This window comes from Nesoenas mayeri, assembly GCF_963082525.1.
Source record: "Nesoenas mayeri genome assembly, chromosome: 23".
NCBI classification, from domain to species: Eukaryota; Metazoa; Chordata; class Aves; order Columbiformes; family Columbidae; genus Nesoenas; species Nesoenas mayeri.
This window is the reverse complement of record NC_137574.1, coordinates 2,431,372-2,455,775: the sequence shown is the minus strand read 5'-3', so window position 1 is coordinate 2,455,775 and position 24,404 is coordinate 2,431,372. Positions and strand designations below refer to the sequence as shown.

The window sequence follows — 24,404 nt, the reverse complement described above, 5'->3', positions numbered from 1 at the left end:
ATCAGCGCTTCCGCAGAGCCACCGCCAACCCGCCCCTCCGCCAATCAACGCTGCCGCAGAGCCCCTCCGCACCCGCCCCTCCGCCAATCAGCGCTGACGCAGAGCCCCGCCGCGACGTAGCCCCGCCCTCCCCGGCCCCGTTGCGGCGGGAGAGGAACAGAAAGCGGCGCGGTTTGAAGGGCGTTAATTAACGTCATTTAACGGCTGTCGAACGGCAGCAGCAGCTGCACACAGTGCCCCGCGCAGCCCCAGCCCTCCTGCAGGCAAACAGGGGTCCGGCCCCGCCGCCTGGCTGGCCCGCAGCAGCGCACGGTCACCGCTTCTGGAGAAACTTCATTTTGCTCCCTACAAAGAGAAAAACAAACGACATGAGGAGTTGAAGATGCTCCAGGAGGCATCTGGCTGAGGGAGTTCTTGATCTAAAGGTGCAAAAGCTTCAAAATAAAACAATCTTACAAAGCGTTTGGTGTCCCCAGAAGAGGGAAACGGGCCCACAAGTGCGCAAGGCAAAGAACGGGCCCTGCTCTCTTGTGTGTGCGCTTATTCCTTCAATAGCTACATTTATTGTATTGTTTTTTAAATCAACAAAAAGCAAGGATGTCCCTTTACCAAGACTGCGAAGGATTTTATTCATTCCAGTTGGTTCCGTCTCCGGAATACTCTCCAAATACTCCAAGGCACGGATCTCAAAGAGGCCTGAAGAGCAAAAACAAACAAGAAAATCACTCAACTAGATCATCTATTAAGTCTTTTAGCACGTGGCATCTCATATCATTAACAAGGTCACCAAGAGGGAATCATGCACGTAAAATAAGCTGCAGGATTAAGCCCTGAAAGGAGAGATGCAAAAATTCTTTACTTCATAAGATTAATTCTTCGAGTAATTAGAAGGGCACGGAGCTACTACATGTGACAAAATGCCACCAGGATAACTTGCCGTGGCAAAAGGCTTCTTAAGAGTCAAGTTATGTGACATTATACTTTGAAAGTGAGTTTGTAAAAGAAGAAGGTATCAAACCCCACCTTTGACAGCGTTCTTACGTAGCTCTCGATCCTGTATGAACCCAGCGAACATCTGCGTTTCCATGAAGCAGTGCAAGAAATGGCGCACGCTGCGCGACGCGTGAGATTTGCGGAACGGCTCCCGCTGAAACACCCGCTCCCCTTTCTCCGTGACGTTCATGTGCAGGGAGTAGTGCCCAACCACCTCCACAAAGAACTGCACAAAAGCTTCGGAGACCAGGGAGTTGAGAGGAATGTCACCTGCAAAGAGGACAACAGAGGAGAAATTTCCCTCCGCGCCCATCGCTTCAGACACTCCGCTTCTGAAGGAGGAGCAGCGGTCACTTTCCAGGCTGCTTGGCTCAGACTGTGACATTTCTGATGATGTCAAAGAAGCCACAGCTCAAATATTAAGATTTCTCTCCCATGCCAACTTTCTGCTGCAGCTGAGACACATTTCATTCTAAAGCTTTTCTTAGCAGTTAAAGCATTCAGAAATTATTTTCCCATCCAACATCTAGAGTCTAATAAACTGTAAGCACATGTTGTTTAATCTAAGTTTAATTCTAAGTTTAATTCTCTTAACATCTAAGTTTAATTCTCTTAAGGAATTAGGCAAATTACAAAACACAAACGCACTGCAGGACTGTTACTTTTGATGTGCATGGAAATAGATAATCTGTCAATCCCATTCTCTTGGGCTACACAATGCTTTTCAAAATTCTCACACTTACTGATCTGTCAGATTATGTACAAAGCTGTCCAGGTTAGAGGGTAATCTGACAGATAATTCTCAATGTTCTCTGTTTAAGAAAAGTGTTCTCTCTGCCACCTCAAGAAATTAAACTAAACTCAAAGCAAGGGAACTGATGCACTTGGCCCACGGAAAACCAGAGCTCTGCACATACCGACTGTGAAAAGAGGAACAATTGTTAGGACACCAAACTTCTTTCTAACACATCCACAAGAAAGACGTTCTCAGTAAGATCACCGAAAAACAGCTTTCTAAAATGTCACTTATGTTTCTTTCCATTCGCTCATTTTTATATCAACTCCACGGAAGCTGGAGGGATTTGCCGACATGAAAACACTTTTCCACAGAAGTACCTTGTGTGTCGCTCTGCTCATGTGACAAGATTTCGCTTCGTTCTTCCAAGATTTGTACCAGCGCAGCCTGGAGTTTATGAGGCAGGATCTCATCTTCATCTGATACCTAAAGAGAAAAATGGCCATGAAAGCATTTTTGTGCTGTTTCTATATTAAACAGAACATTCTCATTGCGAACAGATGAGAAATACTCATAACATGCCTAAAACAGAGGGAAGTTACTCTGGGATTGGGTGTATCTTGGTGGCACCATTTGAGTCACACACACAACTGGCCAACACAGAACAACACATGCTACATCCACAACACAGACTCGGCTTGTTATACCAAGGATAAAACACACCAGAACAACAACAAAAAAATAGGACAAGTCTCAACATTATGGTTAAAATAACCCAGTCTTTTAATACCTTTCTCCAGCTGCAGGCTGCAATGCAAAATAGTACAGTAAGGCAAGGAAATGGAGATGCAAACATCCTCCTGAACTAGTAATAAATACTCCACCTACTTGTGAGGTGATATAGAAGCACATTAGGTAAAGTTCAGCAGAGATTTGTGAGCCTATTCCCTTCTCTCTTGATCAAAAAGGAACGTGAGATATTTCTTCAGCCACTGGAGTCAACACATGAGTACCAGCTTTTGCCCATTTCTTGCTTTAATTTCATGCCATTGATGCTTTTTCTGCACATATAACCATGAGTAACTAGTACTGTTATTTCACTCACCTCTTGCAAGAACTTGTCAGCACAAAGATCAACAATCAGAACCTGGGGAAAGATGTACAAAACATACTCTTACAACCACATAATAATAACACATTGATATACAGCAAAAAAAACCTTTTATTTTTTCCTTTTTTAATACGTCTCCAGTGCCAGGGGATGTCACATATGAAACACACTTCTGCGTAAGTGCAGCCTTAAACAGAATCCAAAGGGATTATTGCAGAGACATCAGCCTCATACCACTGATACTCTCCATTGCTTCACCCAATTCTCACCTCTTCGATGGGCAGGTCCTGGAGCTGCGGTAACGAGCAGGAGAGAATGCCAATTAAGAACGGGGTCGGAGAGCACACAATATCAATCATGGAAGCTGGCAGGACTGGTATGTAGGTGTGTTGCCAAGTGAAGGGATAAAGCGTTGCAACCGCGGCATGGCCACATTTAGACAGCGTGCTAGAAAGGCGAGAGAAGCACAGGGTGGATTGTCAGTGTCTCACTCAGGCCTCGGCTGCAGACACAGGTTAGAAATGCTCAGGGAAAACGTAATTCACGTACGTTGTTTATGCACCAGCAGAAGCTCCATGCGTCCACTTTTTAAGTCAGTTGTGGGGAGCTACGAATAGCAACAACCCAGACTAAAGAGGTAAAGGAAACGTTCCCTTAACTCCTCTTGGGTCAATAGCATACTTGAAATTCTAAGCATGCACGTATTTTGTGGAAAGTCTGCCAAAAAGCTTTTAAATGTAACTGTTTACAAAAAGTTAGACAAGCTTGCACATGAAACGGGGCCCAAACACAGAAGAAAAAATAGCATCCCTCAGAAAGAACTAGTCGCTCAGACTCGGTTTTTACCTTAAATTGTCAGCAACAAAGATCACCCTCCTTTCCAGCAGGAGAGAGGCAAAGACACGAATCATGTGAGAGACGCTGAGACACTTAAACAGGCATTCGAAGTCAACGTGTTCGAGTCGAGAATCCAAGGGCCGGCAGAGTTCCATCACCTGAGAGGGAAGAGGAATTGCTGCTCAAGAAGGGGAACCCCCAGCCCGGGCAGGGGGCGCAGAGCATCGCACAGGGCTTCTGAGCAGCAATTCCTTATTAGAAAAAGCAGAGAATCACTTCTACGGTAGGGGATTCAACAGGAAGCCAGTTTGTGCAATAAACTCCTTCAGACTTATCTTCAGACTAATCATTTCTAGGCAGCATCACCGCAGTGCGGTTTGCAAAGCACCACTGTGCCCCAGAGCCACCACCAGCGCAGGAAAGCCGGTCCCCATCGCGGTTACCTCATTTCCCGCTCCCGGCAAGAAACTCCTCACGGTAATGGTGCGTCCGGGCGCGGGGAAAGGCGCCTCCATCACGCTGCGCATGAACGGGTGCACGAGGGCTGGGGAGATCTCTCGCCTCTTCTCCACTTCGTCTAAAATCTGCAAGAAAACACATTGAAGGTTGGTTCAGTGCCTGCTGGTGAGCCGGAGGAGACGCGAGCCCACAGCGACACGTGAGGGCTCTGCTCGCAGCCCTCTCGCCCTCAGATCCCTGTGAAAGCTCCTTTCAAATATCTCAATCAATGGGAATAGACACCTGTGAGCACAACTCCCTGTTCTCAAGTCTCCTGCTACTGCAAGGAAATGTCTTGTACGAGGTAACCAAGTTCCCATAACTAGTCGGAGGAGTAAGAAGAGCAACAACCCCATCCTCCTCCCCAAGAAAGCTTTCTGAAGCACTGTTCTAGAGCCCCTGTGCTCCAATGATTAGAAATCAGCTTTCTTCATAAGCTTGCGCCTCTATTCTTCTGCAATACCTGCCCCTTAGCTGCAGTAACTTTCTCCAGTCTTTATCCCTTTATCTCCTCACAGTGCTACAAAAAACAAGCTGAGATCTTTCCACCCTCTGCCCTTAAACTGATCTTCCATTTCCAAGTCACAGAAGAAGAGCGTGAAGTGGCATCATCAGTAATATCAGGTATTAGAAACCACTTTGTGACAACAATTTTATGCAGTGATAGTCGTCTGTGTATTGTCTGACAAGTTGCAGCACTGATATAATTTTATTTGCCCTGTCAAAGCAAAGGCAGCAAGGAAGCACCACTCTGCTGGGGTGAATGACAAAAGCTACGCAGTTCTAGACTGGACAAAAGCATCCAGTTGCTTTCTGGAGGCTGCAGGTTGTCAGATTCAAGTCGGATAAGAAGTAACACGCTCTCCCCACTTCACCTTGGAGAAGAGGTTGAAGCAGCCCAGGCGGCTGACGATGCAGTACACCTCGGGAAGGCGCTTCCCTTTCCCTTCTGGCTGAAAGGCAACGGGAACAGTTACGCATAGAACAGGGATGCAATAAAGAACCCAGCACCTACACGGTAGCTGATCCACACAATTCCTTCCCTCTGTATTTCTGACTTAAGAGTCACGAGGAATAAGCAGTTCCAGGAGCTGTTTCTCACCCCCGCAGCCCTTTTCACCATATTGCTGGACATCCTCGTGCTCTTCTACACCCAACAGGCTGTGAACCACAGCAGCAGCACAGCAGCTATATAACCTACATGGGAAATTACTGCTGATACGCATCCTGCGCTTGACTGTGCATTTCTCAATGCATTCTTTACACTCCACCCAATACACACATGCTTACCAGGAGCTTCTTGCAGTACCCAAACCAGCGGCTGCCATCCTCACCCGTCAGCACAAAAGAAAACGTTTCACTGGGGGAGCAAAGAATAGTCAGGGTTAAACTCACTGCGCAGCTCAGAGAAGAGACCGACAAACAAAGCACACAAACTACAAGCGATTCTCTTTCTGGTTCTGCTGCAGTCAGCAAGCTACTTCAGGCTCTATTCTCTGTAAAACCTGGACTCTCACTGAGCTGCTACAGCTCATTTCCCTCTCAGCTGCGTTTCCATTCTGCCAGGGAGCAACAGAAGCACCCGCCAGCCCCAGGGCTTGGCCTGGAACAGATGGGACAAACTTCCTTCTGATAGGAAAGACGGTGCTTGGGCAGAAGCAGCACTCGTGAGTCCACCTCTGTATCTCATCTTTCCCTCCATAGGGTCAGAGATTCAGCCTTTCCCGTATTTCCTTGCTCTGGCTGCAGTTCCCTGGCACGTACCTGAGCTTTCAGCATTGCCCGCTTTGGGCAAGAGTGCTCAAAAACAAGTCTTTACCTTTTTAGGTCTGACGCAGGAAACCAGTCTTTGGGGTCTGGGAAGCAGAATTTGGGAATGACCTTTAGCCTCTCTTCAGTATCCTTGGACTGTCGGAAGGGATGTTCAGGCTGGAGGGGTAACACGTGCATTTAAAGTCACTGAAGTGTGACACACAGTTGCAGGATTTATTAATAAAACAACGGGAGACAGTATCTTCCTGACACTTCCAAATGCTGAACCATCAGACACTTCTAGTTCCAACAAGACAGTAAACTCATTATCAAGAAAGATGCTCAGCCCAGTGCTATACATTAAGTCTGTAACAGAGCAAGCTGCTTTATATTCCAAGTCTGTATCCTAATCAGTGGGCCAGCTTTACTAGTACAGGGTTTAGGAAGGGACACACTGCGAGAGGAAATAAACAGCCACTGAGTGTGTTTTGTGGACAGGTTTCCATGCAGCTCCTACCTTGCTGGGAAACTGCTGTATGACCTGTGGTGTGTACGTCCTGTCGGATGCCTTCTTGTGCAGTGATACCACCACAAACAACTCAAACAGCCGCTGCTCCTGGAGCTCTATCAAATCCCTCTCCAAAGTCTGGTAGTGCGGGTTCCTCTTGCAGGTTGACTGTAGCAGGCACCTGTGTCGACCTGAATCATTGAATCACGGAATGGTTTGGGTTGGAGGGACCTCCCCAGCTCCCCCATCCACCCCTGCCATGAGCAGGGACATCTGCACCAGCTCAGGTTGCTCAGAGCCCCGTCCAGCCTGGCCTGGGATGTCTCCAGGGATGGTTCATCCACCACCTCTCTGGCCAACCTGGGCCAGGCTCTCACCACCCTCAGGGCCAACAATTCCTTCCTCATGTCCAGCCTGAATCTCCCTTCTTTAAACACCATCACCCCTTGTCCCATCACAACAGCCCCTGATAAAAAGTCTGTCCCCATCTTCCTTATCGGCCTCTTTTAAGCACAGAAAGGCCGCAATAAGGTCTCCCCCGAGCTTCTCTTCTCCAGCTGAACACCCCACCTCCCTCAGCCTGTCCTCCCAGGACAGGAACAAATCCAGAACTAGCCTGTAGCTCTCACTGCCACACACCGACAGGTCACAGAGGACTCATCAGCACCTTTAGACACGTGTAGCACCCTATGGGCCCCAGACCCCTGCGCCAGCTTCTCAAGCACCGAGCTGCTCCGGACAGGGGAGCTCTGCAAACCCCTCCTGATCCACAGCGAGCACCGTCCTGCTGTCCTGACATTCCTTCCACATGTCTCAGAGCGACATATGGTGGTGACAGCGAGGGACACCCAGCCGTGAGAAGCCCAGCTCCACCAGTTTGGGAGCTGCCAGGCCTGGGCATCGCAGAGAGACAGAACCGCTTCCCTGGCCAAAAAACCTCCAGGCTGGGATGTCCTGACAGGCAGCACGGGCTCACAAGCACGGGCACAGCACTCTGATGTAAGAAATTCCTGAGGCACAGGCACCGTGACACATTCGGTACACTTTGGAAACAACTCTTAAATCAGGCGATGACTCAATCGCTGGATTTCTGCAGGGACTCTTCACTCTCCATTACCCTCAACATAAAAAAGCAGAACTATTCACTCCAAGTTAAAGCCTTCTGGATGCTTTCCCCCAAGTAAATGAACATTAAAGCAATTCTGTTGCTCCTTTTCACTAGCTGCTTGCTTAGAGACATGACAGTCACCCACCATTCAAACCTCACCAGCACAGAAACCCACACCCCTTCGGTCCTCCCCACACCAGCTAAAACCAAGTGGGTATTTCAAGGCTGTAGTTTGGCCCGATGATAAAACTCAAGACTGTGGAACCAGACAAATAACCAAGTGATTTCTCCTCAGAGGAAAGGGCATTTCACAACATTATACATTTAAAACAGAACCAAGAGAAAGAAGTAGGGGGAAAATAACCTCAAGTGTTCACAGCAAAGGTGATCCAGGGACAACACCATGCAAGACATATTTTAGATAAGCGTGACTCTACCAAGCCCAAAATGAATCTACTCCAAGCAACTGGAAGATTAATGGCATTAAACCCCAAGGGCTCAGGAGAAGTGGCAGAAACAGAGGCTGATTTGTCACAGCAACAGCTCCCAGCCTTGGCAATGCTGCCTCTCAGATGTTCCCTTTCTCTGTCTCGACAGAGGCCACAACTACTCAGTGTTTATCCCCTCAGAGCCTCAGCAAACGTGTGGTGCTGTGGGGACAGGACCAGCCCCTGTGATTCACTCACTTTTTGGCTGATTTTCCGTATCGCTCTCATTCCCGCTGGTTTCACCTGAAACACACACAGTTTTCACTGATTAGCCATGCAGAAGGAAGATGGGCAACACCCAAAGTTGGGCAAGAGACAGAACTACAGACTCGTCAGACCAACGTCACCCAGGGCTGCCCATCTATCCTGCTTGAAACATCAGCAAAGAGCAGCCGGTACTGGCAAACACACTACAACAGTAAATTTCAAAAAGCAGGGTTGATATTAAATCACTTTTTTCCAGCAAACCACCTGTAGGTCAGCTGAACACAGGCCAAGAACAGAAACCAGGCGGTTATTTGATGCTGCTGTAAGTTAACAGAGTTAATATACTGTAAATAAAGACCGTACCACAGCCACAAAAAAAAAATCAGAAGAATATAAGAATATCACTTTAGAGGCACAAAAGCCACGAGTGGAGTAGTCAGAGGTAGTTCTTGTGCCAAGTGGTTTTGCGGGATATTTTTTGAATAAGCTCTTTTAACCAGTAGCCCAGCTCTTCAGGCTCAGATCACAGCGGAAGCTTTCGCATGTGACAGGGTTAGACTGGGCTTAGGCAGCGTTAGACTGGGCTTAGGCAGCGTTAGACTGGGCTTAGGCAGCATTGCCCACCCTAGCGGGGCTGCAATAGAGAAGGGAGCTGGAAACCTCTCTACCTTTCACTGGAGGCGCTTCTCTCCCAGCAGGACTGAGCAACTTCACCCTCTTCTTTCCCCGCTTAGAATCAAAGATCTCCTGGATTTTTAGCACCAGCTGAAATGCAAAGCAGAAGCAGAGGTTAATGTGGTCGACAAAAGGCTCCAGATGCCACCAGAATTTCTGCTGTGAGAGAGATTATCGTTAGCACAACTCAAAACTGACACCAAACTGCGCAAGCGTTCTGGAAGTGATCACACTTTGCTTACCAAACAGGCGCAGAACAGCAAAGTGTCCGGCACCAGATCTCCGTTTTCTATTACACAGCCCAAGGGACCTGCAAGAATACCTTCTAAACCCTCCACCACAAAGGACTCTGACTCCGCATGCTCTCAAGCATCCCAATTCTTTCCAAGCCCAGGAAAAGCAGAGCCCTCTCAGTGCAGCTTGGGCTTTGGTTTTTGTTTGTTCTGGTTTTTAAGTTTTATGCTGTAGCTGGACGTCAGACAGCTAGAATTTCCCCAAAGCACCACATCAGGCGCAGAACAAAGCTGCTCTAAGCGCGGTCCTTGTCTAGACTAGTGGGATAATGTGCTTTCATTTTGCACAGGTGAAGAAAGACGGTGGGACAGAATAACTGTTCTGTGCTGCAGCGACACCACAGACCTGGGCAAGTGGAAGGAACACTTTGGAAAAGAAGCCTAGCCCAACGCAGACTGAAGTACAGACGTGAAAGAAGGGTCAGCGCTTCGCCAATTGGAGCTGACGCTGTTAACCTCCCTTCCGCTGGTCACAACAGCCCTAAAACCAAAGTCCTGGTGCTTTCTGTTCCTCCTGTCATAAGCCGCTCAGCCCCCAGGCCCAGGATGCTGCAGGCGGCTCCTGCATCCCGCGCGTCACCGGCGGCGATGGCTCCGTTGTGAAGGATTCACATTAAATGCAGAGAGCAGGTCAAGTTCAATCTTGCCTCAAGAATTCACTAAATGCTCCCACTGAACGCGGGAGGGTGGGGCCCAGCCATTTGTCACCACAAATACTGCATAAAAAGGAACATATTCAGCAAGAGAACCTGTTTTTCAGCTCAAGCCTTTATCCCCAGCTCAGCAGACCTGGCTTAGGCGCTTCTCCTTTTTAAGATCTATTTCTCCCAATTTTCTGCGTTAGCACCATGAAGAAACCAGCCCACAGCAGAAAGCGGTGCTGCTCCTGCACAATCTGCCTTCTTTCCCCTCTCCCACCCAGCCTGACCTAGAGGATTTCCATTTCTGCTCCCATTTTTGTACAGCTGAGTCACCAGTGCAAGACACTGGGTGTGTTTAAGGCATCCATGTGTTTCTTGAGCAATAAGTACGATTTTTCTTCTTACACTCCAATCTCTCGAGCAATCTTGGCTCAATTCCTTGTGAGCAAAAAGAGTCAAGTGTGCTTCCTGCATGCAAATTGTTACCAGATTTTTGGAACAGGTTTGCATTTGAAGAATGTTTTATTTTCCCCCTCCAAATGAAAAATACTCTCCATCACAGCACTTTTATAATCTTGCCATCTCTTTCTTGATTTTCCCAGCCCACAACTTGTTTAAAAGCACACACAGGAGTTGCTTGTTACTCCAAAGTGACGTTTGAAAAGCATTGAGCAGCTCATCCCTACGAGCTGCTCGTCACCTTTAGAAGGCTGTGCCCGCTTCCAAAGCACTTTGAAGATGCTAGAAAAGGCACAAGAGTTTGAAAAGCCATGTAAGAAGTAACGTTTCATGCTCAAATCTCACCCAGGGCAAGTTCTTCCTCCTGCTGGCAGCCTCTGCTGCTCGGAACAGCTTCCACTCGCTCAGGGTGACAGGCAGGGTTGTGTCCTTCACCATCTTCCCTTGGAAATTTGTCTGGGAGGGCTTTAGCTCAAGAGTCTTGCGACTGAGGAACGCAGGTTTTGGGGGAGGCTGGAAAACAGAATCAGAAAAGATGCTTAAGCGTGGGATTAAGCTTTGGTCCAAGCTTAGAGTCAATGGGAGCACAAACAATAAACATCCTGCAGCCTCCTGCTCTACCAGGCTCTCCATCCCATCCCATCCCATCCCATCCCATCCCATCCCATCCCATCCCATCCCATCCCCTCAAGCATCTCATCAACAGTCCCTTGTTCTTTTGCTCCTTAGCAGCTTAATCCATTGCTGCTGCCATGGCTGTTCATTGGAATTTACATTAATAACAAACAATAATAAAATAAGGAAAATCGATGATGTAGGAGTGGGCAATGAGAGGCTGGGGAGAGCACAAAACAGGGCCCTTGTGAGCAGGATTCTCTAAACGGGTGACAATTTAATCCCCTCTCCCTACCTTGGGAGCCCCCCTGGTACTCCGAGGGGGTGGGAACTTCCAGACAGACGGGACCTTCCACAGGGGTAGGGGCAGCGCCCCAATATCTTCATAGGGGTTCTCTCTTGCGGGACCTAAAAAAGGGTTGGATGGGAGATTCAGAAAAAGAGACAAAGTCGTGCGTTCTCGCGAGGGACGCAGGCAGGGAGGGCGTGCGGTTGGCTGCCAAGCTTTAACAGGCTCTGAGAGAGATCTGTTCTAACACGGATTAGGTTTCCACTACTCAAAGTTCCTTCTAACCCACAAGCATCAACGTGGCAAACTGTACAGGCTCAGCAAAGCAAACCGATTCCACCACGGCAGAGGAAGCGGCCCTATGGCAGAGCAGCTGATTTTGTCAGTGTTCACACCGATCCCTGCGCAGCACTCGAGCAAAGGATGTGAAGAGCTACTAAAGAAATCAGTTTAGCGCGGGCCGGTTCTAGCAACCCCTCCATGACATCCGAGATCAGGCTGTTGCCATGCAGACCGTTACAAGGAACCCCAGACCTCAAAAGTCACAGATCTGGAAAGGGTCTCAATGCATTCTCATCTTCATTCCTCCCTCCCAGCAAATTCGCTACCCTTAAATAGAGTTAGTGCATTCCCCAGGAGCACAGGCACATACAGATAATGTCCTCGTAGATGTTGTCTTCTGACTGTGTGTAGACAAGCCTGGATCCTGCAGTGCCGTTTGCCTCTTCTTGAAGTCTGTGGGACTTAGTGGTTGCCATCCGGTTGCGGAAGCCCTGGATGTCCTCAAACTCAAAAGATTTCCTAGAGGAAAACCAGCGTAACTTCTTCTAAAGGCATCTGCATGTACCAGCGATTTGCTGTTGCAGTCCACACAGAGTCTGCTCCTCCCTGGGGCCACCGAGCACATGGATGCTCCAGTCTGAACGCTCTCATTTCCACGTGTCGCGGTTTAACCCCAGCCAGCAGCTCAGCCCCACGCAGCCGCTCGCTCATTCCCCCCTCAAGGTTGGGGGAGAGAATCGGAAGGGTAGAAGTGAGAAAACACGTGCGTCAAGATACAGACAGTTGAACGGGAAAAGCAAAAGCTGCACAGGCAAGCAAAGCAAATAGGGGATTCATTCACTCCTTCCCATCGCCAGGGCAGCGGGCTCCACCACACGCAGCGGTGATTTGGGAAGACAAACGCCGTAACTCCGAATGTCCCCCCGCTTCCTTTTTCTTCCCCCAGTTTTTATTGCTGACCGTTTAGCCCATCATTATAAAATTTGGTTTGTTGCTGCAAGCTTTGCCGCTGCGAAGCCTCCGACTTCAAGCAACGAGAGAATCTGTCACGCACAAGAAAGCCAGAACATTTAGCAGCCGTACTGCCCCAAGGAGAAAGCTATTCTGTAGTCCACAAGTTGCAGCGGAGCACAAGCTCAGGGCAAGCAGCAAGCAGCACTATCCCTGGGGCCAGCACATTGTCAGTGAACTCTGGTTTAACATCCATTTGGAGCTCTTAGCCTTCTTTGCATGATTATCAGCAGCAAAAGCAGCGCGCACACAATGCTGGAAAGGGGACACTTTCATCCAGAAATATCCTCTCCCCAAACACATCATCAGTACTAGTGCCTCCACAAGGATATCATAGCAAGCAAGCTGTTTCAACCCATCTAGAAACTGATTTAAGGAAACACGTTTCAGACATGAGATGAACCGAGATACCTCTGGGCTCTCCCTCTGATCCTCCTGCTGGCTATTCTGGTCTCAGGATTGTTGGAGGATGACACCGAGTCTCCTCTGTGCTGCTTTTGCAGGGGAGCTTCCCTGGTAGCAGCAGCATCGCTGCAGCTACCGGCGGCCTTTTCTGCAAGATAGCGGAAAGTCCTGCGGGGCTTGGGCGGTGGGACAGCAGCCGGCTCCTCCTCTTGCCCCTCAGCCTCACAGTAAATGTTTCTCGAGCTCCTCTCTGCCCTGCAGAGAGCATCCACTCCTTTGATTTTAAGTTCTCTTTCCGTGGCCCCACAGATCCCTCGCTGCTTCTGAAGGTCCAAGGGAACCGGCGGGGCTTTCCCAGCCAGAAGGGGATCTACCCTCCTCCACAGCGCCTGTGAGGTATAGAAGTTACCCAGGGGCAGGAAGCCTGCTTGCCATCCTCCTTTGTCCTCCTTGTCCCAGGGCTGGAGCTCAGCGCAGTCACCAGCCTGCACGCAGCTCCGCGCATCTTCCCTGAAATCCAAACCCAGGCTCTTTGGATCTTTGGACGCAGTCCTTCTGCCTTTCTCTGTCCGTTCTGCCTTCCCTTTGGCTACAACATCACAGCCGGGATCACACTCTACCCCAAAGTCCTTCAGCTGCTGTTTCTCCTTGCTGGAGCACCCCCGTGTCCTCCCCTCCCACTGGGAGATCTTCTGTTTGATGTTGCGGCAGTGGCTCCGGGAAAGGGTCTGCGCAGCGGAGCGGGAGAAGCTGCCGTCCACCGGCCCCGCTGGGTGCATGGCAAGTGCCAAGGTGCTCACAAACACCTCATCTCGTCCAGCTCCACCTGTGTCCCGCACACATCAAGCTGGCACAAGGCTGCAAAGCAATGTCCAGAAGTCCCCCGGTGTCGGCTCTGCGAGGACTGGCTGCTAATCACAACCTGCGGACAAAAGAAACGAACCGTCAGCCGCGCTCCAGCCGTACGCACCACCGGGAACTCCCAGCTGCTCTCTGGCAATTGCTGAAGAACATTCCTCCCCAAATCACGTGTTGAAGCCTGGCTTGCGGAGCACGCTCCCCACAAAGCCCGTTTCTGTAGCACGCATCTGGGAGGGCCAACAAAAGGAAGCGGTTTAAAAAAACAAAACAAAACACAGCCAGGGATTCCAGAGGTGCAAACTCAAGGAAACTATTTAACAGCACAGGAGCACAGCTCTCGGCCAGCCCCTCTGCTGCGTCCTCGTAGCGGTGTCTCCTGATGCTCTGGACTGCTCAGAGCACCTCGGGCAGCACAGCCCAACCGCTGCAGCACCACGTCTCTACCAGAGCTCCCAGCGCAGCAGAGACGCAGCGAGATACAAGATATAGCGCCAGCGCTGCGGAAGGGGAACCACGTCTGCTCCTCCGGCAGCAGCGGGACAGTTGTGGTGACTGGAGAGGAGCCCGACTGTGCAAACAGTCCCCATGGCACACCTGCGGCAAAGCCAGAGAACCTCTGCAGAAAGCAAACCAGACTTGCTCCAGGTGGGAACATAGGCTGTGGTCAAAGCCTGTGCCCAGGCTCCACCTGACAGATCCAGCCAGCTCCCACTGCCCAAAAGCGGGTCTGTGTCCTCCAAAGCTGCCGTTACGATGCCCAGTCTCCACTGACTCGTCAAAGCCTGTAAGAATTTACAGAACCAAGGATGTGAAGCAAATCAAGCTGGAAGGCAGAGGAGCTGAAACCTGCCTGACAAGGGTTTGTGCCCCGTGCACCAGGCTGGGCGTGGGGAGCCCCTGCCGCGGCAGAGACCCGTGTCCTTCCACACCAGGCCTCATTCCACCGGCTCTGTCCCCGGTGTTCTGATCTGCTCGGCAGAGGCATTTGTGGTGCAATTAAAAGCAAATGATTCGGTGATGGCTTAGGCATACCCGGCACCAAGCCTCAGCTCTCTGCTGCACCGTCACACCATCTACCAAAGCAGCGTTGATGGCTGTGGCAGGAAGCTCCCTGCTGCCCGTCTGCACAGACAGCACCATGGGCTCCCGCAGTCTGGCATCGCTTATCACGTTGTCCCAGGCAGCTGCCTGTAACTCTCCCGCTCAGCAGTGAATGGGCTAAACTCAGACAGCCTGGGTGAGCAACTGAAGTGGGGATTACAGAATCATTTTGTTGGAAGAGACACTCAAGATGACTGAGTCCAACTGTTCACCCACCCCTGGCACTGCCCCATGTCCTGAGAACCTCATGTCCGTCTGTCCAACCCTCCAGGGCTGGTGACTCCAGCACTGCCCTGGGCAGCCTGTTCCAATGCCCCACAGCCCTTTGGGGAAGAAATTGTTCCTAAATCCAACCTCAACCTCCCCTGGCACAACTTGAGGCCGTTTCCTCTGCTCCTGGCGCTTGTTCCTGGGGAGCAGAGCCCGACCCCCCCTGGCTCCAAGCTCCTTTCAGGCAGTTCAGAGATCAGACGGTCTCCCCTCAGCTCCTGTTCTCCAGCTGAAGCCCCTGGTCCCATCACACTTGTGCTCCAGCCCCTCACCAGCTCCATTCCCTTCTCTCAACTCGCTCCAGCACCCCAAGGGCTTTCACTCCATCACCAGCTCTCTGTCCCTACCCAGCATTCTGCCCTGTCCGCCACACGTTCCTGAGCGCCCAGCACGTCTCCAGGGCAGCGCGGTGAAGCTCCGGCTGAGCTCACAACCAGGCTGCCCTGCCAGCGAGGGGCCCCTGCCCTCTCCTATAAATAGGCATCGTTTCCAAAACATCCTGAGCTACGGCAGAGCCATCCTTCCTCAAGCCCTGTCTGCACAGCTCTGATTAGCAGACAGGAAAGCAACTTTCCCTTTTGCTATTGCAAATCTACAGCAACAAGCGCTCGGGTCCGCTCCTGAGGACCTGAGGCAAAGACACGGTAGCTCTGATGGGAAAACCCAGCCAGGAGAGGGGTGAACAGGCTCCTCTTGGCCGGTACAGCTCCAGACCAGGCACCTCTCCTCCCTGTCAGGTCTCCAAACACTAGAAGCAGAAGCAGCACAGGGACAGGCCCCCAAAGGACCGCGTAGCATGGAGTTTATTCTGTAGCAACGGGTTTATTCTGAGTGGTTGAGGTTGGAAGTGACCTCTGGACATCACCTTGTCCAACCTCCAGCTCCAGCAGGAACGCCACAGCAGAGTGTCCAGGACCATGTCCAGATGGAGATGTCCAAGGATGGAGATGCTACGACCTCCCTGGGCACCCTGGAGCTTGGTCACCCTCAGGATGAAAAGGGGTTTCCTGACGTTCAGAGGGAACCTCCGGTGTGCCGGTTTGCGCCAGTCCCGTCACCGGCACCACTGGGATGAGGCGCCAGGTCCTCTCTGCACGCTCCTTCAGGCACTTGCGTACGTCGGTAAAACCCCCAGCACCCCCACACCTCCCGAGCCTCCTTCGGACGGCCCGGGCCGGGAGCGCAGCGGAGCACGAGGCCGGTGACTCACGGCGGCAGCCGGTGCGCTGGAGCGGGCGCCTCCCGCCCCCAGGGCCGGCTCCCGTTCGCTCCCTCCGCCCCACGGGAGAAGGATCCGGCCGCCGCGCCCCCGCCCGCCCCTCCCGGCTCACCGGGACGCCCCGCAGCTCCGCGGCCGGCAGGGGTGGCGGACACGCCGCCGCCGCTTCCTTACCGGTCCCGGGCTCCGCTGCCGGCTACACCGCGGCCCGGCCGCTTCCGCCGCGTCGAGTCCAGCAGCACCCGGGACTGCGTGGCAGCGACCCTGCGGGAAAGCCGATGCTCCCCCGGGCCGAGCCGCCCGCCGCTCCTGCACCGCCCGGCCCCGCTTCCCGCCGCTCCCGCACCGCCCGGCCCTGCTTCCCGCCGCGGGAGCCTCACCGTGCCCGGCCCGCTTCGCAGGGCGCTCCCAGCGCGCATCGAGCTACGCCCATTGGCTGGCGCACACGTCACTCAGCCGGCGCCCCACCCCTCCGCCTCACCCGGTGCCACCCCCGGCGCGCAAGAAACTACGCCTATTGGCTCGCGCGGCCGTCACTCAGGTGACGCCCCGCCCCTCCGCCCCGCCTCACCCAGTGCCGCTCCCCCAGGACGCTCCCGACGCGCATAGAACCACACCCATTGGCTCTCGCGGCCGTCACTCAGGCGACGCCCCGCCCCCGCCGGAGGGTGCTCGGTGCCGCTGACAGACGGTTTTACTGCGCGGCCGTCGCCGCCCCGAGCGCGCGTTCCCCGCCCCACGGTCCGAGCACCCGCGGGGTCCCGACGCCCGTCCGCGCTCCTAGTCGGTTTTCAGGCCCTCGGCGATGAGGTTGAGCTCGTAGCACCAGGTCTCGTAGCGATAGGCCATGCGGATCTGGGCCACGTTGGTCTTGCGGATGTCGTTGCCAGGCGGCCCCTCTTCCCGGTAGTTTTCACCCAGGAACTTGGCTTTCTCCTGCCAGACGGGACGGCGGTTCAGAGCAGCTGCGGCACCCGAGGGAGCGCGGGACGGCGCCGGGTCCCTCGGGCACAGGCAGAGCTGCCGTCCCGGTCCGGGCAGGGCTGAGCTCACCGCCCGGGGGACACCAACCTCGTGGGACAGGCCGCACTGCAGGACGCTGTTCCTGGCGATTTCGCACATGTCGCAGGTGCTGAGCTTGAAGACCTGGGCGGCGATGGCGTACTCCTCCATCAGGGGCTCCTGCGGGCACAGGCGGTGTCACACAGCGGCCGCTGCTGCTGGCACAGCCTGCGGTGGAGCAAGGGCTGGCCTGGATGGCCCAGCTCGCTGGACACCGTCCCCTCGGCCCCGGGGACACCCCGGCAGTGCTGCTCACAGCCCTCGCTACAGGAGAGACATGGAGCTGTTGGAGACAGGCCAGAGGAGCCACAGAAATGATCCAAGGCTGGAACAGCTCTGCTGGGGGCCAGGCTGAGAGAGTTGGGGTGTTCAGCTGGAGAAGAAAAGCTCCATAGAGACCTTAGTGCGGCCTTTCTGGACTTAAAGGGGGCTGATAAAGATGGGAACAGACTTTTAGCAGGGCCTGTTTTGATAGGACAAGGGGTGATGGTTTTAAACTAAAGGAGGAAGATTCAGGCTGGACATGAGGATTAAATTGTTGGCCCTGAGGGTGGTGAGAGCCTGGCACAGGTTGGCCAGAGAGGTGGTGGATGAACCATCCCTGGAGACATCCCAGGCCAGGCTGGACGGGGCTCTGAGCACCCTGAGCTGGTGAAGATGTCCCTGTCATGGCAGGGGTGGGATGGGGAAGCCGGGACGGTCCCTCCAACACAAACCATTCTGTGATTCTATGTCACTCTGCAAATGCTGCTGCTGCTTCAGTGAAAAACAAGGCACACCCAGCCCCAGTGCTCACAGTAGGTGACCAGTTCACACTGTACCTTGGTGTAGTGAAACTGCATGGGGTCATCTGTAGAAAGGGACACCATGAGGCCCTTCTGGTGGAAGTCAGGCAATGGATTCTTCGCATACTCCAGGAAAAGACTGTTGTTGCTGAGTGGGGACATAGCAATGGGAATTTGGGCAAGGAAGTACAGATACTGCAGCACCGGGCTCTGCAAAGATGAGAAGAGTTGCCAGGTTAGGGATAAAGTCTCTGCGCTCCCCACCTCTCCGGGGTCGCTCCTCAGATCAGCTGGTGCCTCAGCCGGGAAATCTGGTGCACAGAGCCCACGTGTGCAAGAAAGGACATAGGCAAGCCAGCAACCCTCCACCCCCACGAAGGGCTGAGTTCAAATCTATCTGATTTCAGAACTCAGCTGGTTCAAATAACAGGTCTGTGAGGCTGAACCCCTGAAATCTGAATACACTTCTCAGCTACATCCCCAAACATGCCTGGAGAAACCCAGAGAATTGTGTAGCATCTGCCTGCAGCCAGGCTGTCTGTGTCAGTCTAAAGCAGAGGCACAATTAACTGTCAGCTCCAGAAAAGACTGCGAACGTGTCCTCCTCCTCAGCTGTGCCTTGGCTGGCTGCTCCGCTCACCTTCTTGAGGTTGAGGCCGTGGGAGATGTTGTCTGCGGTCATGAAGGCTGCGAGCAGATGCGTGATGGCCCCAGCTTCCCCGCAGTGCGGACGGAAGAGGAACGTGTTCATGCTGCGCTGCCTGGGCACACGGAAGGAGGTCTCAAAGCAGGGTTAGTTGGCACGCGATGTGAGATTCCCTGACTGCGGTCCCAGCTCTGCCCCTACCAGTGGGTCCCCAAGAATGCAGCGTGACCTGCAGCACATTGCTTGTTCTCTTTTCTCTGTGCACACAGCAGGTGCATCTCTGCAATCCCAGTTTTCATCCTAGTCCATCGCACTGCCTACCGAGGAGCGTTTGAATTGCTCCGGGACACGAAGCTCTGAGCTACGCTGGTGGCAGAGCGAGGAGGGCCCCGCTTCTTCCACCCCAACAATCAACGAGCTGAGACAACTTATGTGGCAGCCCCCCTTCTGCCAGCCCATCGCACATCCCGGGCCTCACCTGCGCAGGTTGTTAAGCACCAAGATGTTGGCATACATATAGTATATGTAATAGGTGTAGGATGGGTTCTTCTCGGAAGTCCACTGATCTGGCTTTGGGCTCTTCGTGGAGAACATGTGTCCACTGTGCTTGGATTCATCGTCGACACTGTCGAAGCCAGTGATCTGCTTGGCAAGGTAACGAGAAAGCTGCATCTCCGAGCTGCCCACCTCATCGTGCCCAGGTAGGCTGGCTCACCCTGCCCCGCAGAGTCGGGGCCACGGCTGCAGATCTTGCTCCTCACAAACCCCCAAGCCCCATCAAGGGCTAGAAATAAAGCTCACACCAAACCGCCTTCTCCAGGAGGTGAGTGGGCAGCCTGTCTCACAGCAGCCAGCTCAGGGGGTCTGTCCCCTCCCAGCGGTTCTGGACACACACCCCCTTCCCCAGAATGTGGCAGTAGGGCCACAAGCTCCCTGGTGACATTTTTCATGTCAGGGCCAATGCCCCATTTCATATGCACAAACAGGAATCTGAGGGCTCACCGCACTCTGACAGCATCATCAGGTGACACTCACGTGGCGTAGAAAGACACTCAGCTCTTTGTTGGCTTGGGGATTGACAGTTGCCTCAAACACAGGAACAAAGATATTTTCCAACATCTTCCCAAAGTGTGGAAGGAAATTCTTAGACCTGAACACATCACTGTGGACAGAGACGGGGATGAGCTGCTAAGCACAGCAACAACACGGCCCGCTGTCCCTGTAATCCCTTCGAGATAATAAAGCGTAGCACACTGTCGGGCACAGAGCGGCCAGATCAACAGCACATACTAAATCCTGGGTACTTGGATCATCCACTTCATGTTGGGAGAATAGACGCGGTGCCTGCAGAACCAGCTGGCCAGCTTGGGCCACTCATCCGCCGATCGCCCGTAGATGGAGAGACGAGGCTCCGCGTGCTGGTACTTGGCATCCTCCAGGTCAGAGCCAACCTCCTGCAGAGCAGGACGGACAGTTGCATGGGGACCCTCCAGCCCCCGGGCACGGCTGAGCTGCTCTGCTCCTCCCCTGCGTTCTCACCTTGATGATGGTCGCAAAGTACTCGCCACCGATGGCGTTCTCTGTCTTCAGGTAGAGGTCACGCAGCTCGCTCGCACCCACGGGGTTGTATTTGGCATTGAATTTATCGAAGCGTTGAAATGTCTGCCGTCCCTGGAGCGGGGAGGAGCAGAGGCAAATACTACAAACACACACACTGGGCACGAATGTACCAGCTGAGCGGGGACTGATCTAAACAACCCAAAATGGGAAAGCCAGGAGCTGCTGCCACTAACACACACACAACGTGTCCTGTGTACACAGGGAGGGGAAAAGCTGTAACTACGAGGTGGATAAGAGTGACCCGTAAATGCCCTTCCACTTACCGCATGGACGTCCAGGGAATCCACTGTCAGGTCATAAGGGTGCAGATGGAGCTGCTCAAAAACCTGTTTCAGGGTGAGCTGTTGGCCCTTGGCGTCATAAACAACGCGGTCAGCATCCACACAGTAGGATTTCTTGATGAAACGCAGAAGGTGCTTCTGGTTCATGCAGGCTGCGGCGTGGATGTGTGTGTCCACCTGAGGAACCAGAGGGACAGCTGCAAGCTGGGATGCTCAGGTACCATCACAGGGAGGTTCACAAACCCCTTTAGGCGAGCCTAATTGTGTAGGGAGCACGGCTCAGCCCACATCAACCTCGGCCAAGAGCAGCCCAGCCAACACCATCCCATTAGTAAGAACGGTGTAGGTGCCACAGACCATGACTCTAATATCGCGTTCAGGGAGGGAAGGCACCAAGACAGCTCATCTGCAGAGTCCCTAGGGCTGTAAGCCTTGCCATTTATTTACCTTCCGGCAGTTGTAGAAGTCCCGGTGGGGGTTGTTCTTCAGCTCTTTCATCTCATCCATCTCATTTAGCATTTCATGCACTTGGAACTTGGACAAGAGGAACTTCAGGCGCCGGTGAGTGTAGGTCTTACTAGAGAAAGCAAAAGGCAGAACCCTGACTGGTCTCCTTACCCCCCAACACAGACACATGGCCGGACAAACAGGGATGCAGTTTCCACCTGAGCTGGAGGAGCTCACGCTGCCCTGCTCCAGTCCCCAAGTGCCGACTTTCCTTAGACCCCAACCCAGATGGCTGACGAGAGCCAAGGACACTTCGGTAGCCAGCAGGTACGTCACCGGCCGGTCCCCCCCTCCTCCCAGGAAGGGATGGGGACAACCATTGCTCTGCCCTGACCTCTCCCTGCCTGCCCCGCTGCACCCAGCGCCGCCGGGTTCCGCGCTTACATGGGCCCCTGCGCAATCAGGGCCAAGAGGAAGCTCATGTCGTCAACGAATTGCTCAAGGCTGGGGTAGGGCAGGTCCTTGGGCTCATTTCTGGCAGCTGCCGCCTTGTCTCCATAGACATAAACTACTCCATCCTTCATCTGGACGTGGTACCCCAGGTCCTCAGGAAGACTCCCAGTTTCAAAGGGATCCTGTCCATCCTTCACTGGCGGGGTGAACACTGGACCAAAAGGAGAATGCCATGAGGTTATACCATGAGCAAACCCCCACATGCTCCTCCAGCCTGGGCGGAGGGCAGGGACAACCCTCCAGGTGCCTGGATGTACCTGGGCCGGTCTCTCTGGCGCTCCAGACCTCGCCCTCGATGCTGCGCAGGTACTGGGACGGGGTGCGGGGGAACCTCTGCAGCGACTGCTGCATGTTCTTCTCGCGGATGCACAGGGCACGGTACAGGCCTTTGCAAACGACTTCAAAATCTTCAACTGTCACCTGCGGGAGAGCTGTTGCTGAACACAGGCCAACAATGTGGACCCAGCTGCCTGAGGGGCCCTGCTGCACCAGCAAGAGGGAAACATTGTTCACAGCAAGATCCACACCTCATCACCCCCTCTCTCCCACTGCTCTGCCCGAGCAGGGCAAAGGAGGGACGACAGGCAAAGTCCTGGGCATGGCGAATGGAAGCTCCTCGTGCTGGAACCAATGATTTCCAGCTGTCATCCCCTCTCACATTCCCCACTGCAAATTAGTTGATGCTGAAATGGAAGCCAGGCCTGGGCAAAACACTACAAGCTATTTTTGGAGCCCGGGCTGAAACTGAAGCGCGACCAACAGCACACACTGGCCCAGAGTGTCAAGATTTTTTGATTTACTGCACAGACAAGTGTTTTGGGCAGTCAGGAGAGGTCAGACTGGAGCAGCAGGGGAGAACGCCATGCAGCGCCCGCTGTCAGCTGCCGTCGTGGCAGGAGGAGTGTGCTTGTGCATGGAAGGACTTTCGGCTTCCCCTCATTGCTCCTCTCTGCCATGAAACCCCAAGCTGAGCAACCTGCCAGCTGCATCTCAGCAGCAGCGCAAATGTAGCAGGAGGCTGTGGAGGAGGAGGATTAGCACGGGATTTGAGAGCAGACCTGGTCAACGGGCTCTGGGTGACCCTGCCTGAGCGGAGGGGTTGGACCAGGTGACCTCCAGAGGTCCCTGCCAAGCTCAACCGCTCTGGGTTCCATGATGTACATAAATTGCAAACAGATGTATAGAGCTGTGTGCAAAGAGGAGCCTGGAGAATCCCTTGGGAAGCACGTAGCACCCCATGGACTCCTGCTGAGGAATTCAGCGTGGGATCCTCCAGGGCACCATCAGATGCTTGTGAGACACAGACTGTTCCCACTGCACCTGGTGCTGAGTCCTGTGACACCGAGGGACGGGCAGGGACTGGACGAGTGGCAGTGAGCACGGGGAACGGTGTAGCCATGCAAGTACCTACCCCAGAGGCATAATCCCCCGTGATCTGCACCCGCTGGAAGTCGGGCACGGTCTGGTACAGGGGGGAGGTGGAGATGACCTCGTCGATGGTGGACAGTTTGGTTGCAGATTTCTGAGCCACGGGGAGTGCCAGCGCAATTGTCTTCAGGCGGAACAGGCGCTTCCTCCTGCCGGGGAGGAAAACCTCAGGCAAACAGCTCCAGGTGTGGGGCAGGTGTGGGGTCAGGGGCACTTACCACGACATGAATCATCCCTCTGGTGCTTTCTGAGCACCTTCAACAGATGCTGCCAAGAACAGAGGCCGCAAAGTAGCCACAGACTTTTAAGTGTGGTGTTTGGAAGGTGCACCTTTCCAGAGAAAGGTCTCCAAGTGTCCCTTCTCCAGCAGCTCTGTGGCCATGGCCATGCCGACACCCACGAAACGGGACAAGGGTGTCTTTGGAGAGGAAAACCTGAAGTACCTGACAGATGCCTTGGGATTACCAAGGATTTATCCCCTGGGTGTGGTGAACTGTTTTCACAGGCCTTGATTTACATCCCCCTGCCTTCTTCCAGCCCCGGCTCGGGCTACGCGGACAATTCTCTCCTCTCCTTTCCCCAGGTGCCCTGTTTTTGCTCACCGCTTCTCTGTCGTGGCAGAGCTCTCCTGAAGCATCATGTGCTTCCTCATCTCGTGGAGCGAGATGGGGCAGATGTCTTCCACGTCGAAAGGAGAGATCTCTTGCCGGGTCTCCTCATCCTTCACCTCCGAGGCAAAGACCTTCTCGGCGAAGGAGCGCATCGCCTCGTCCACCTCTGCGAGGAGAAGGAGCAGGGTCACACTGCTGTTGGGTTCCCAGCGCCCTTGCAGGCAGCTCAATGCTCAGCTGTCATTCCCTTGTGACACCTCCATGCTGCCTGGAATACTCTGAGCAACCTCCAAAATTTGCAACGAAGCTTACAGAACCTGGGGCACACATAGTGGGCTGCAGACATACCTAGACATCCCCAGCACACTAAAAAATAAAGGTATATACAACCCACAGTCCAAGAGTAGTGCAAAAAGGCCCAGAAAGAAGCAAATCTTTGGGAAGGGCACTTATGAGAACATGCAGTGGGGGCAAGAGGGGAAGGTGGGCAGAGCCCACACAGCTCTAGGAAGCCCAAGACCCACTTGCACCACGAGGACAAGATGAAGACAGAGGTACAGACGGAGATGGACAGAGCTGGCAGCCCAAGCACTTAGTTCCCACCATCACAGAGCAAAGAGCTCCCAGGTGGGGAACCATCGTGTGGGGACCC

The 24,404-nt window shown here is 53.4% G+C and overlaps 2 protein-coding genes across 2 annotated transcripts; both read right to left on the bottom strand.

Annotated features, from left to right (window-relative positions):
- Positions 1-289: 289 nt before the first annotated feature.
- DENND2C (DENN domain containing 2C) lies at positions 290-16,666 on the bottom strand. Its single transcript, XM_080358358.1, has 19 exons — positions 16,534-16,666; positions 12,915-13,830; positions 11,863-12,011; positions 11,217-11,329; positions 10,652-10,819; positions 8,907-9,003; positions 8,230-8,274; positions 6,445-6,626; positions 5,995-6,104; positions 5,466-5,535; positions 5,051-5,128; positions 4,121-4,261; positions 3,687-3,835; positions 3,110-3,287; positions 2,835-2,876; positions 2,110-2,215; positions 1,024-1,263; positions 610-696; positions 290-345 (listed from the first exon to the last, which is right to left on the bottom strand). The coding sequence occupies exons 2-19, from the start codon at positions 13,685-13,687 to the stop codon at positions 314-316; spliced, it is 2,760 nt and encodes a 919-aa protein (XP_080214484.1). The 5' UTR covers positions 13,688-13,830; positions 16,534-16,666; the 3' UTR covers positions 290-313.
- Positions 16,667-17,136: 470 nt separating this feature from the next.
- Positions 17,137-23,913, bottom strand: AMPD1 (adenosine monophosphate deaminase 1). Its single transcript, XM_080358097.1, has 14 exons — positions 23,744-23,913; positions 23,125-23,290; positions 21,971-22,133; positions 21,645-21,864; positions 21,201-21,330; positions 20,736-20,930; positions 20,392-20,523; positions 20,143-20,306; positions 19,888-20,014; positions 19,331-19,494; positions 18,847-18,967; positions 18,243-18,416; positions 17,431-17,541; positions 17,137-17,295 (listed from the first exon to the last, which is right to left on the bottom strand). Exons 1-14 carry the CDS (start codon positions 23,902-23,904, stop codon positions 17,140-17,142), a joined length of 2,184 nt encoding a protein of 727 aa, XP_080214223.1. The 5' UTR covers positions 23,905-23,913; the 3' UTR covers positions 17,137-17,139.
- Between the last annotated feature and the right edge of the window lie 491 nt (positions 23,914-24,404).